Source organism: Lupinus angustifolius, chromosome LG03, assembly GCF_001865875.1.
Source record: "Lupinus angustifolius cultivar Tanjil chromosome LG03, LupAngTanjil_v1.0, whole genome shotgun sequence".
NCBI lineage: Eukaryota > Viridiplantae > Streptophyta > Magnoliopsida > Fabales > Fabaceae > Lupinus > Lupinus angustifolius.
The window spans coordinates 28,045,646-28,059,768 of record NC_032011.1 but is presented as its reverse complement, the minus strand read 5'-3'; the positions used below and the strand labels follow the sequence as shown (position 1 = coordinate 28,059,768).

General features: G+C 29.9%; 2 protein-coding genes across 2 annotated transcripts; one reads left to right on the top strand and one right to left on the bottom strand.

Moving 5' to 3' along the window:
- Positions 207 to 1,335, top strand: LOC109344337 (glyceraldehyde-3-phosphate dehydrogenase, testis-specific-like). The gene is made up of 3 exons (XM_019583082.1): positions 207 to 274; positions 326 to 803; positions 837 to 1,335. The coding sequence occupies exons 1-3, from the start codon at positions 265 to 267 to the stop codon at positions 1,087 to 1,089; spliced, it is 741 nt and encodes a 246-aa protein (XP_019438627.1). The 5' UTR covers positions 207 to 264; the 3' UTR covers positions 1,090 to 1,335.
- Positions 1,594 to 4,857, bottom strand: LOC109344336 (alcohol dehydrogenase 1). Its single transcript, XM_019583081.1, has 10 exons — positions 4,707 to 4,857; positions 4,202 to 4,338; positions 3,673 to 3,719; positions 3,241 to 3,566; positions 2,917 to 2,999; positions 2,745 to 2,820; positions 2,567 to 2,628; positions 2,247 to 2,342; positions 1,996 to 2,157; positions 1,594 to 1,871 (listed from the first exon to the last, which is right to left on the bottom strand). The coding sequence occupies exons 1-10, from the start codon at positions 4,741 to 4,743 to the stop codon at positions 1,755 to 1,757; spliced, it is 1,143 nt and encodes a 380-aa protein (XP_019438626.1). The 5' UTR covers positions 4,744 to 4,857; the 3' UTR covers positions 1,594 to 1,754.

Genomic DNA, 14,123 nt, shown 5'->3' with positions numbered 1-14,123 from the left:
TATACATAAAAAAATCCAAAAAATGAAGAAGAACAAACTACAAAAGCAAAAAACCAGATAAGCAAGTTGTGATAAGTATTTTCCACTGCAAGCAACCCTTCATAAACTTAGGACATGAGTCAAGTTACCAAAAATCCATGCACAAAGTCATACCCAAATGCTTCTTATAAATTTCACAATATTATTACACCCAAGCCACTGCATCTACCACATAGAATCTCTGATTTCTAAAACATCCATCAATTTACATAAATAACAACCAAAATGGCCTTTACTCAACCCAATCATTTCAACTTCCCTCAATACCCTTCTCCACCATCACCTTCTCATTCATTTTATCCTCCCCCTCCTCCATCATTCCGACCACCGCACCCGCCACCATCTCATCCATTATCTCCACCACCACCACCACCACATCTATACCCTCCACCATCACCATTTCATCCTATTGTTCCTCCTCCACATGTGTTCCCACCTCCAGCCCCGGTTCCAGTTCCACCATCACCTTCTCCGAATAACCACCCTATAGTAATAGTGGTTGTGTTTGTCTCCTTGGGTGGCCTTGTGCTACTTTCACTGCTGACATTTGCTCTATGTTGCTCTATTAAGAAGAGTAAGGAGAAGAAAACTCGAGAAACGGACATCATTCGTGTCGATGAGCACAAAGAAATAAAAGAAACAATTGTGACTGACCCTTTTGGAAAACAAGCAGTGGTGTTATCAGTTGAAGATGATGTACACATTGAGGAAGAAATAGGTAAGAATGAAGAGAAAGTTGGTCACAGTTTGCATGCTGAATCTCATCAAGGAAATTCTAAGAGTAAGAAGAATAAGTCTCAAGAAATGGATATCATTCATGTTGATGAGCATAAGAAAATAAAGGAAACCATTGTGGCTGACCCTTTTGGACAAAAGGAAGTGGTGTTATCAATTCAAGATGATTTACACATTGAGGAAGAAAAAACAAAGAATTATGAGAAATTTGATCAAAATTTGCATGCTACAGAAGATCAAGGCAATTCTAGTAGCACTATTGTAGGAACTACTTCCTCTGATCATGAACATCAGCAAATTGAAAACAAGGTTTGATGGAAAGAATTATGTGTTCCCTCAGAGAATTAAAGATAACCAGATACTCAATTTCATTATTGAAGATTAACAAAGCTTTTGATTAAATGCTAAAATGGATTTCCATCAAAAGCTTGCTTTATTTTATTTCATTTCATTTAATGTAATAAATCTGTTGAATACTTGACTTATGTACAAAGTTGATAAAACTTCTGAGTTATAAGTTACACCATTAATATTAAGATATTAAATAAACAGTCAATTTAGTGGCAAAATCCAGACATAATTAGTGTATGAAAAAAGCACACACCTAAGCCTAGTCAAAATCCTCTCCCATACTACTAAAGAGGAAAGTGCTGTAAAAAAAACAGAGAAAAATCAAAATACATTAACAGCTTTTTCTTTGTTTTTCCAAAGCTGGAACTGGAGATGATTCTGATTTGGTAAGTTTTAACACTACGATATATTTTTTAAAGCAATGTAAATGAATCAAGGGAAATAAATACCTCAAGAACAGCAACAACGTTATAAAAACATCATTTTATTGATCAAACATTAGACAAACACAAAAGTCCTTGTCACTCACTACATTCAAACCTCACACAAATTCATATTTTTCTTTTCACAACCAGAAAGAGAACATAGTCCCACAGCAGGGACTATTTCATCATCATTGTTCAATAGTTTTACTCTTCCATGCGGATGATACATCTGATGGACTCTCCTTTCAGCATTAAATCAAAAGCTTTGTTAATCTCTGAGAATGGAACTGTGTGAGTGATGAACTTCTCTATTTCCAGCTCCTGAAACATCACCATAAGATAAAAATCACATTGGCAACACAAAATTTAGTAAAATACATCATGAAGTATTATTGTTTGTTTCTACCAAAACAACTGCACAATGTAATTGAATATATAAGCTTACCCCTCTCATGTACTTCTCCACAACCCCGGGAAGATGGGTTCGGGGCTTGTAGTTACCATAGAAGGTACCCTTAAGAGTCCTCTCATTCAAGAAATTCACAGGATGAGTTTTGAATTCAACATCTTTGCTTGGCACTCCAACAAGTACAGCAACACCCCAGCCCTGAGAACAAGAAACCAAAGTTATTCCTTAGAAAGTTTTATGTCAGCATTTTTAGAACAACTTGAGCAATTGGGTTTTGGTTTAAGTACATCATGAACACATTCAAATGCTGAGATCATAGCTTGGATGCTTCCGGTACATTCGATAGCACGATCAACACCTCCATTTGTCATTTCAGCAATCACCTATACACCAACATTCACATATATATATATATATATATATATATATCAGTCTCAAAAACTAGAACTACTTGTTGGACAAGTATATTATAAACTTCATTTTTCAGCAATCACCTATACACCAACATTCATATATATATATATATATATATATATCAGTCTCAAAAACTAGAACTACTTGTTGGACAAGTATATTATAAACTTCATTATGTTATTTATGAACTAACCTCTTGAACAGGTTTGCTATGTTCTTTTGGGTTCACAAACTCATTAACCCCAAATTTCTTAGCTGCCAATAAGAATAAAAACAAGTAAAAAATCAGAAATACAATCAATAAGTGAATGGTCATTGAATTTATGCTGTGCTGAATCTTTAAACATTTGATGGAAGAAGAATTCATCTACCTTCTTCAAATCTGGATGAAACTAAATCAACCCCAATGATTCTTTTTGCACCAGAAATCCTTGCCCCTTCAGCAGCCTAAAATTTTTGGATTAAAAAGAAAAAACAGGAGTTAATGTCTCCCTTTATCAATTGCTATAAAACTACAATTCGCATACAAAAGGATGCACATACAGCAAGGCCAACAGCTCCAAGTCCAAAAATTGCAACAGAGGAACCGGGTTTTGGTTTTGCAACATTGATAGTGGCACCAAGACCTACAAGCATGAATGAAATTGAATGGTGAGGGGAAAAAATTGCTAGCAACTATGCTGCATTTTCCAACACTATCAAGGTTCTAATTATGGCAATTGCGGCGGCCACAATATCATGATTTTGATGATCTCCATGACCCCAATTACGGGCGCAATTTCGATAAAAGCAATAAAATGATTATCACAACTAGAACCTTGAAGACTATATATATATATTGCTATGTCAAGGCAGGATGTTCCAAACCTGTACAAATTCCACAACTAAGAACACAAACTTTGTCAAGTGGGGCTTCAGGGTTGATCTTTGCAACACATCCCGCATGGACCACGGTGTATTCACTGAATGTCGAGGTTCCGACAAAATGATGCACAGGTTGTCCCTTAACAGTGAACCTTGACTTTCCATCATTGAGCATGACACCCCTATCAGTGTTGATCCTAAGAAGATCACACATGTTGCTCTCTTCTGACTTGCAATGTGGGCATTCTCCACACTCTCCGGTGAACACCGGGAGAGCATGGTCACCTGGTTTCAGATGAGTCACACCCTCTCCTACACTCTCCACAATCCTGAATTATGAACATCATGCCAACATGATCAATTAAATGTATCACTACTGATTATAAGGAATATACAAAATATGTATAAATAGGGCTATGATTTATAGTTTTATACCCTCCAGCTTCATGACCAAAGATACGAGGAAACAATGGAGTCTGGCCCTGAAATGAGGGGGGGAAAGAAAACCATGTTAGAACAAACAAAGGAAACTAATGACTATGTTTAATTTTACATTGGAAAAAAATGAACATGTCAATTATGCTTAAATTAATGGACATAGATCATTTGTCTCAAACAGTATCTCATTATCTATTCCAAGCAAATCAGATTGTTACTTTTTATTTTTTTTAAATTTCTTTTATTTGCCAATATATCATTATCATTAGCCTAGGACAGGGTTCTTAAGGACGGTTTATCCATGTCCTAAATTAATTGTGGGATAAAGGAAAAAAAAAACTGATAGTAGTCCCTCACCCGGTAATAAACTAATCACTCTCGAGATACATGGTTGTTACTCCCACTCCCAACAAGTGTCTCTCCCAGAAATCACACTCTTAACATTTTGGTCTTTCTGGATAACTAAGATACTAGACTAACGACTTGTTGATCGGTATAAAGGAAAATGAAAATGAAATAATGTTACCTTAGCTTCCCAGAAGTAAACATCAGTATGGCAAAGAGAAGTGAAGAGGATCTTCAAACGCACTTCACCAGCCTGTGGTGGTGCCACCTCTACTTCTTCGATCACCAGTGGCTTCCCTGCCTCCCATGCAATAGCAGCTACAACATTTCAAAAGCACCAATCAAAACATATAATCATGAACACATATAATATCATAGGTGGAAAAAAAAACAATAAAGACATAAAAGAAAAACAACAACCCAAAATGGAGCTTCAAAAGAAGGATCCATAACAGGAAAGGGTCATAGTAATAAGTAAAAATAACAGATTGTTTTTTTTCCTTTCAGAAGTGGTCATAAAAATCATAGGGGAAAGTAATAAAAATAAATAATAATAATAATAACAAAAAGATTAATAGAATTGATAGCATGAAGGGATTGCATGTTATATATCACTATCATCTATGATCTATGATCTATAACTTCGAATAAGAAACAAGAATGATGATGATGATGCCATTGCTAACCTTTGCATTTGATAACCTCACCAACAGTGCTAGACATATTGCTAGTGATTAAAATACTGAGAACAAAGATGGATCAAAGAAATGAAGATTGTATTGTATTGTATTGTGTTAATGATTAAGGATGAAAGTGAAAGAATAAAAAGTACTATTTATAGTAGTGGGGAACATGTGAAAATAAAAGTCTAAAACCACCAAATATTCTATAAACTTAGTATAATACCACTTTGGGTACTGTTATTGGTTTATATTACAACTGGCGCCTAAGGTTCTTAAGTTTATAATGCATACACGTACCTATGTGCTGGTTTCTTTTATTTCTAACCAGAACCGTAAAACATTAAGTGGTTTTGCTTTAATCTAATGACTAATCCACAAACAATCGAAAACGACGTGCTAAGACAAAGACACGGTCTCAATAGTAAACGTGGGCCACAATTACATGTGTTCAGTTTTTTGTTTACTTTTCTTTTGTCTTGTTCCTTATTTTCTGAGCTGCTGTCCTAAGATGTATATGCACCCCTTTATTAGCATTAGTTAAAAAATAAAAGATGAATTTAATATGAGTTTAAAATTTATGCATATATGTCGTAAAGATTTATGTATTGTTAATGTATTATTTTTGTATATTTTTTGTTTAAAAGTTAATAGTGATTAAAAATGAACGATGGATCGTATAATATAATGATAGTGTAAAAACTCTTATATTATTAATGTATAAATAAATCTTAATATATATGTAATAAATTTAATTTTTTGATCAATGAGAATAAAATGGTGGAGCCATATACATTTTTGGATGGAAGATGCACTCTTCTTATTTTCTTTTCTCTTTTATAAAATGTATGCATCTAATATGTATAAATTTTTATACTAATAATGTATAAATATTACTCTTTTAGAAAAATAAAATAAGACATATTCAACTAGACATGTTTTAAGATAAATATATTTATGTTTTATTGAGGGAAGATTGTATTGCCTCTCTCTAGAAATATATCTTCACAAATATCTTTCTCCCCTTTCCTATATGTTATGTAAATTTTTATTGGTAGAGAATTTGAGTAGAACTTGACTTGCCTCAACTATACTTAATTTTTAGTAATTTACTTTTAACATGTAATGAAGGAGGAACCACATATATGGTACTTGGCAGTGGGGCATGTGCCCCACAAAAATATTATAATAAGAAGTTATAATAGGTATATTTTTTTCTTTATTGCATATTTAAAATTGAAATTCCTTCTAGAGTTAACTGTAATATAAATGATGACAGCTACAAAAGTTTCGTTTCCTTTACAAGTAAAGATAGTAAAGGAATGAATTAATCTATATTTCAATTTAGGCATTATAAGTTTATTTATAGACATTATGAGTCTATCAAAAGTTATTTATAAATTCATATAAATTTATTAAAATTTATTTTAAATTAATTAATTCATCTATATTTAAACTTAATTGGTGAATTTCAATTTATTCATAATTCATTTTCACGGATTGAATTAATATCCAATTTATTTCATATTTTAATTATAACTAAAAGCAAGAAAACAAATTATTCATTTAAAAACCACAATTTCAATAAAACATTGTTTTAGAAAACAGTTTTTTAAAACAATGATAAAAAACATCGTTTAACATGTTTTAACAAAATATATCTTATAAAAAACTTTGTTAAAAAAAATCATTTATTTAAATACTTTTAAAAAGAGCTTTTTAAATTATTATTTTTAAATGAGCTTTTTAAATTATTATTTTTAAATGAGCTTTTGCGATCTTTTGAAAAAAAAAATCATTTTTATAACATTCTACAATAAAAATTGGCCTTCAAGATCAATTCATTTTTTTAATTAGAACCAAAATCACTTTAGAAAATAAATCATCCATTTCATACCCACAATTTCAATATAACATTTTTTTTAAAACTTGGTTTAGAAAACTGATTTTTAAAACAATATTCAAAAACACGTTTAAAAAACATTGTTTAATAACATATTTTAAAAATATATATCTTTTAAAAACACTTTTTTTTAAAGAAAATCATTTTTTTATAAATACTTGTAGAAATTATTGTTTTCAGAAGAGCTTTTAGATGTTTTTAAAAAGTGTTTTTTTAGAACTTTTGAAAAAGCCATTTTTCTAACATTCTACAAGAAGAATTGACCTTCAAGATTATACGTGTAAAACCTTTAGTGGATATTTAGATATGTTATTTATTTCCCTCCTTAAAACAATCAAAATATCTAAAAGAATGATTACTAATCAACACTACAACTAATGTTATGAAATACGAGCCAGATATTAATCCGGAAGAGGTTTCGTACAAGTTTTAATCAGTTTAATCGGTTAGACCATCCAGTCCAACCGGATGATGTCATAATATCATGCTTTGTCATTAAAAATATTGTCCCATGCCTTAAAAAAAATTGTGTCATGTTGATGTTAATTTTTTTGCAAAAGTACCTGATCATGTTTGTCTTTCCCTTTTCATGCATCTTGGCTTTCTATTGTTGGAATTTCTGACAATTTATGGGTCACAAATATAATTCTATAATTGTGTTATGGCCATTATGTAATTAGCCAAAATATAAAATGATCTTAAGTAATTAATTTGGTGGCTAAGGGCATATGTGTCATGAAATAATAATAAGTGTAGATACCTTCAGGCAATTTCTGATTTGATGAAGGGACTGAATCAGAATTATTGCAACTAAAGTAGTAACCACTACGGGGTTACTTTTATGGGTTATGGTCCCCATTTGTAGAGCAACAGGTTTTCAGGTGTTAAGGTTAAGGAGAATAAGGTAGGATGAGAATAGTGTTATCCAGGATAGGATGACACTATCCACCCATCCATAAGGCTCATTAGGTATAAGGATGAGGTTTCTCCTCATAACCAAATAGCTAAGGCATTCTCTCCCTAAGGAACCTTTTTCAGAAACTAAGGTATTCTCTCATTCCCCTCTAGAGAGAACTAAAGGAAAACCGTAAGGCGCTCTATCATCTGGAAGATCATCGCACCCTCATACCTTCGAGATCCCGGAAATGGCTCAACAAGGTATGTTCTTCTTCTTCACCATGAACTCATTTGGGGTTTCTTCGGTCTGGACCATGGATGTTCCATTTGGGTGTATGTATGGGCATACACATTCGGTTGTGGGAACAAAGCCATGGTCATAAGGACTTCCGCATTCACTCTAAGGATTTCGGATGGAGAAGGCATTTCTCCTACATAACTATCTCATATAAAAATTAAATTTTAAATCCATCTAAGTATCATTTAAAACATTTGAAAAGAGTAAATAAAATATCTAATTTGCGCAAACTAAAAAACTACAACAACAAACTTATAATTCAGTCCTAATTTTGCAATGCACTAATAAAATAATAATTTTGATATAAAAGCTGAAAATTATGCGATGGAGTAATAATTCAATCAAATAACTTCATAAAAACCATACACTAAAGACTAAAATAAGAAACTTCTCTTCCACTAATAAATCCCACAAAACCAAAAAACATACTCTGTGACAGGAGACAGTAGCGATGAGCGATTGTGCGGTGCTGAACCTACATGTTATTTAAAACTCACCTGCTACTGTTGGGTATATTTTAGGGTGACCACTTGTTTCTATATTAGGTAATTAGGTTTTAGCTTTTAGCTTTTACTTTTTTTTTATTTTTATTTCTTGATTTTTTTAAGTGATAGTTGGCCCGCCCGGTCTAACTCATTGGGTTGTACAGGTTAACCCTGTCCAACCAGGGTGGACCGGATTACAAATGGCCCAAAACGACTCAGTAGGGTGGACGGCTTATTTATCAAGACGTGGTCGTTCTTGCCAGTGGGTGATGGTCTGACCAGTCCGACCGTCCGGTTCGGTCCGGTCCTAATAACACTGACTACGACCCTTAAAATATGGACATACATTGAATTGTTTATTTGGATTTTTTAGAGTTTTTTTATGTGTATACAACAACAATCATTTTACAATGGCACATTAGATGAGTAAGGATATTATGACTTATTAGTCACACTATAATTGCAATCAGGGGTGAGCATGGGTTGTGTAAGACTTATCCCTGACCCGAACGTATATGTTGATCAAATCATTTTTTGAACTTAGACCACAAATGTTGATTGGTTAACATTTGAACTCGAACCCGACCTTAGACTCGATTAAATATAATTCATATATAGCATTTTTAGATAAAGTCTTCTTAAAATTATTTATTAGGAAAACTATATATAATCTCCTTAAACTTAACACTTTTTACAAATAGGAACCATCATCTTTAATTCCATCCTAATAAAACCTTAAACTTTTCTCATTCATAGAATAGATCCTTATATTAAGTCTATGTTAAATTATTTTTAATTCTAAAATTTGACCTTTCAATTTTTTTAATTTATATCATTCATTTATTTATATTTAAAAATATAATAAAAAAGCAACAGAAATGATATTCTTCTTCTAAGAGAGGGAATTGGTTCATGGCATTCAATATAGTGTTATGGAGGGCTCATTCACAAAATGGTAGAAACATAATAGTCATATTAATGGTTCTGGAGGGGATTGGTTATATCCTTTCTTAGAGTGATGATTTTCACTATTCTCGTATACATAACTATGACTTTTGGAGATATGATTGTTATGCTTTTTAAGCAAGTGATGATCCACCCAAGAAGAGCTGAATGATCTTACTGGAAAAGGAAATATTGAAAGCATATGCTTTCAGTTCACATGAGATTGAAGGAATTTGCTTATTTAAGGCTTTGTTTGGGAGGGGTCTCGGAGGGGAAGGGAATTTATGGTTTTGGAAAACTTTATCCTTGTTTGAGAGTTGAATGAAGGAGATGGAATTATGGAAAGGTTTTGGAGGGTTTCAACCCTCCAAAACTCTCAATGTGTGTACTTTTAAAGTTCTCATAACTTTGGGTTTTTTTGTAGATAATATGTCAAAATAGCTAAATATTTTTAGTAATATTATATAATTATATGTTATTATCCATTTCTCATTGTTAATTATATTTTTGAAAGAAAAATGAAAAAAATATTACATTGTCATTAGTTTATTCTCCATCATCTTAATTTTATAATCTCAAATAAGAGAAATATAGTTCGAAATAGTAATTATCCAGAATTTGGTCGGCAAATAGACACATTTTATATCAAACCATTATTAACTTAAATTCGTTTTTTTATGAACTTAATCAATAAATTTTCCCTTTTCCTAACTCTCTATCATTCTTCTTTTCCCCGTAACTCTCAAACAAACAAACCATAAATGTTTTCTTCACATGTTTGGTGGTCTTGTTTTACTGATGTTTCTGTGCTGCACGTTTTCATAATTCAACTATTTAAAGCTTTTGTTTTCTTAGGTTGATGATGTTATTGTTCAAGCATTTTGAATTAAACCAACAGTAACGTCCCAGTTCCTTTTCCCCTCTCTCATGAAGAAGATGATTAGTGTTTGCATGTTATTGTTACTTTTATTATAATTTTAAAAAAATAAATCAACGGTTAGATTAAAAAAATTAAAACATCATATTTTATTATTAAATAATTGAAAAGAGAATTACTTATTTTATTAATGAGAAAAGCTTTTGAGGTTTGATTGAGATGAGATTAAACTTTATAGTTCATATTTATAAAAGAAGTAGAGTTTAAGGGGTTTAACACATTTTTTAATTTGACATATGAAATGATATATATAAATATGTTGTTACTCATGTCTATATGTTGAAAAATTAGATAATCAATGATTCTTTGACTAAAGAAATGTTATTATTTTTTACATAATTGAATAGAAACATATACAAACATAATGAGTGAGTAATCATGGGACGGGTCCGAACCGAGTTATATTTGTCCATACCCCATAAATATTAACTATGTCTAGTTTAAACCTGATGAGATCCGACCCTATTTGAGCACGATCATAGTAAGAAACCAAGTCGGGTGAACGATTATGGTCGAGTCCTACTCACCCCTAATTGTAATACATGCTTACATCAGAATTATTATATGTGCTCACATCGCCATAGTTTTCATTGATTCTGAATATGTTGATTTAATCACTCCATCTTAAAACGGGGATTCATTATATGTAATTAGGGAAAACACATAATACTCATTTATTTAAGGTTGAAGACATCACAATAGACATTCTCGTTTTATATTCATTTATTTGTTTTTTTTTTCAAAAAATTAACATTGTTTTTCTAAATGTTTAATTTAAAAAAAACAATATCATTTTATTTTAAAAATTCCACAAAAATTAATGGAAATGACATTTTGTTGATAACATGTATAACATTCTAGCAGAGATTGGACAAATGTGGTCACGTTAACACTTAATTGTGTTATACATGATCAACTTTATTAACATTAACAATTGAGTAAAAAGGGAAAGACATACATGGTTTTAGTTATAAAAATTAGGAATAGAAATGATAATTTAATTCCATGAGGAACAAATTTTTTGACAACATTAAAAATTTTGAGTGACTAAGATGGATGATTACCCCAAAATTTACTATAATAATCATTAGCCTTGAAAATTTTAATGTCACAATTATTGAAAACCCTTTGATAAAAAAATAGCTATCTAAAAAGTCCTTCATATATTTTGAACAACTTAATTTTCAATTTCCAATCTCTATGCTTAACTATTAACACATTTAACTTTTACTATTTAATGTTTATTTAAATATTTTTTATGAATAAAAATTATCTATGGTCAATATGTAAATAAAAATAAAATAAAATAACTAAATTCTCTTGTTTTTTTCATTATTTTTTATATGATTCTAATTTATCCAAGAATAAAAAATCTTTTCAACAAAAAGAGAAGAGAATAAATCTTTTCATTTTGAAAAGACCACTTACCACCTCAAAGGAAATAGGAATAAAGATTTGACATACCCGTTAAAGTCCGAAAAAATAATAGATATCATTAATGTCCCTTTAATCTCAATTGGAGGAAAGAAAAATAATTATTTATCTCTTAAACTTGAGCAGATTGAATTATTTTTAAAGCTTTCTAATATTACTTTGAATTAAAACAATTCTGTATAAACATGTTAAATATTAATTATAACTATTCATATATATTTTATAATATCAAGGTAATCAATTATATTTTTAGTTAGAGTAAATCATATTGACACCCCTGAGTTTTACTAAATTATAAAAATCATTCATCCATTTTTTGCATATACAAACCACCCGTAATTTATATGCATATATTATATTAGCTACCGATGTATGAGAGATATATAATTGTTTAAATAAAAATTAAGTGTTGAATGCAATTTTAAGTTAAACTTCAAGGGTTGTCATTGCAACTTACTCTTGATTATATACATTAGCTAGAATAAATTCTTCATTTGTAATTTTGCATATAAAATTTGATTATGAAATCATAAAATTATGTTTTTACTTCCCTTTATATTGTATGATTCGTTATTTAAGGAATGATAATAATGTAAGTTAATATTATGTTGTTAAAGTATGACTGTCATCATTTCTACAACTTAATTGAGAAACTAAAATCTAACTCTCATGGAACCAGACAACAAGTTTTTTCCTCTATTAATCTCTTAAACATTTCTAAAACTTATAATCCTACTAATAATAAATATTTGAATAATAAAATAACTCAAATACTTTAATGTTTTTTATTAACGACATTAATATAAATTATGTATAATTCTAACATATCTACAAATTAATGTGTTTTGAATATAAATACTAATTATTTTTATTTTATCTCAAGTATTGTTTTTATTTTATCTCGAGTTATTTATCATATTTTTATTGTCTCTAATAAATCTTATTGATAATAAGATAGTGATTCATGCACTATTTTTCAATTAAATCATTTTTTGTTCTAGTCTTATATCATTGACAAATGACAACGGCTAATTTAAGTGTTACGGATCAAATAATGTATATGAGATTGACTTTCAATTTAAGTTTGTTAGTACTTATTTTACAAACAAATATATTCGCTAATAACAATAATCATATAAGATATATGATATAACTTTATTTAATCTCCTAAGGCTCTATAAAGTATGATATATTATGTATCCAAATCTAAATAATACAAGAGATAATATATATTTATTAGTTTTTATTTGTTGCAAAATGCATAACTAATTATAAGGAGATGTTGGTTAAATAGACAAAATAAAAATCAATTTTGAACGACATATCCTAACAATTAATTAATTAAATTACATTAATATTCATTTGAATTTTAACTACTCGTCATTTTTTTCTTTATAAGATAACACTCATCACTAACATGGATCTTTAGTATAATTTATGTATCTAAATTAAGAATGATTTTTATGACAAAAGATAGATGATTTATGTAATTTTATTAGAACTTAGTGGTTGTGATTTGTGGTACTTTTAATATAGTTGATTCTGTTTATAGAAGAGAATGAAATATAGTTTTAAAAAAAAACTCTTTGCTGAACAGCGTATAAACTTGCAGGATGTGAGAGCAACGGTCTTGCTTTGGAAGAAGAATCCTTAAAAAGATTGGGTCATTCAAAACACCATTTCTGGATTAATGAGCTCATAAATCTTTAGTAAATTTGGCATTCAAAGTTTGAAAAAATAGCATCTTTGAATGTCAGAAACTGAAGGGAGAAATTCTCTCTCTGTCAGAGGAGCTTGAAGTGGGATTGGAATGCATGTAAAATCTACACCTTCATAAATCCCTGTTTATGTCTTGTGCTATTTGTATTAAGTCATTGCCCTTTTCCAAAGAATTTCTCTGACACAAGGAGAGTGGGTACAGTTCTCACAAAAATCTTTTTTTGATTGGTTATATATTTTGAAAGTGTTGGTCAGCTATTCCGTAAGTTATGTGTGTTATATCAAATGATTATAAAAATAATTAATTATTTTTTTAATTTAATATATTTTTTTAATCAACACAACTTATGGAATATCTTATGTGTAACGAAAATATACTTTCAAGGTCAAAATCTATTCCCTCCTAGATTTGCATCACCTTCATAAATAAGAGTTTGTAAGGGAAAAATGGAAGTATTAATAATAATTGTAACAAAAAATAATAATCTTATTTTTTTCTACCCTTGCCTCTAATTTAACCAAAAAAGGAAACTATTTAAATTTTAAACCTCTTCCCTAAATTGAGTCTTATTTTCTTTGCTGAGAGTTTTCATGCACAAGTTTAAGAAATTTGTTAGAAATTTTATACTTTTTTTTGTTACAAGAAATTTTAGTACTTTAATTACACTTCTTAATGAAATAATAATGAAATGGGAAGAAAAACAAGAGAAAAGTTTTATTGGCCTTAGAAATAAATTGAGAAATGCAAACATCCTTACATTATCTAGAAAAATTATTTGAAATTGAATTTGATACATTAAATATA

Bases quoted from the DNA above. Each gene is read 5' to 3' on its own strand.
- LOC109344337 (XM_019583082.1), top strand. The intron at 804-836 runs TCAAGGAAATTC...GAAGAATAAGTC, and splicing joins AGTTTGCATGCTGAATCTCA to TCAAGAAATGGATATCATTC.
- LOC109344336 (XM_019583081.1), bottom strand. From the start codon at position 4,743: ATGTCTAGCACTGTTGGTGAGGTTATCAAATGCAAAG. The intron at 3,000-3,240 runs GTTTGGAACATC...TCATGCTTGTAG, and splicing joins TAGTTGTGGAATTTGTACAG to GTCTTGGTGCCACTATCAAT. The intron at 1,872-1,995 runs GTAAGCTTATAT...GTGATGTTTCAG, and splicing joins TGGAGAAGTACATGAGAGGG to GAGCTGGAAATAGAGAAGTT.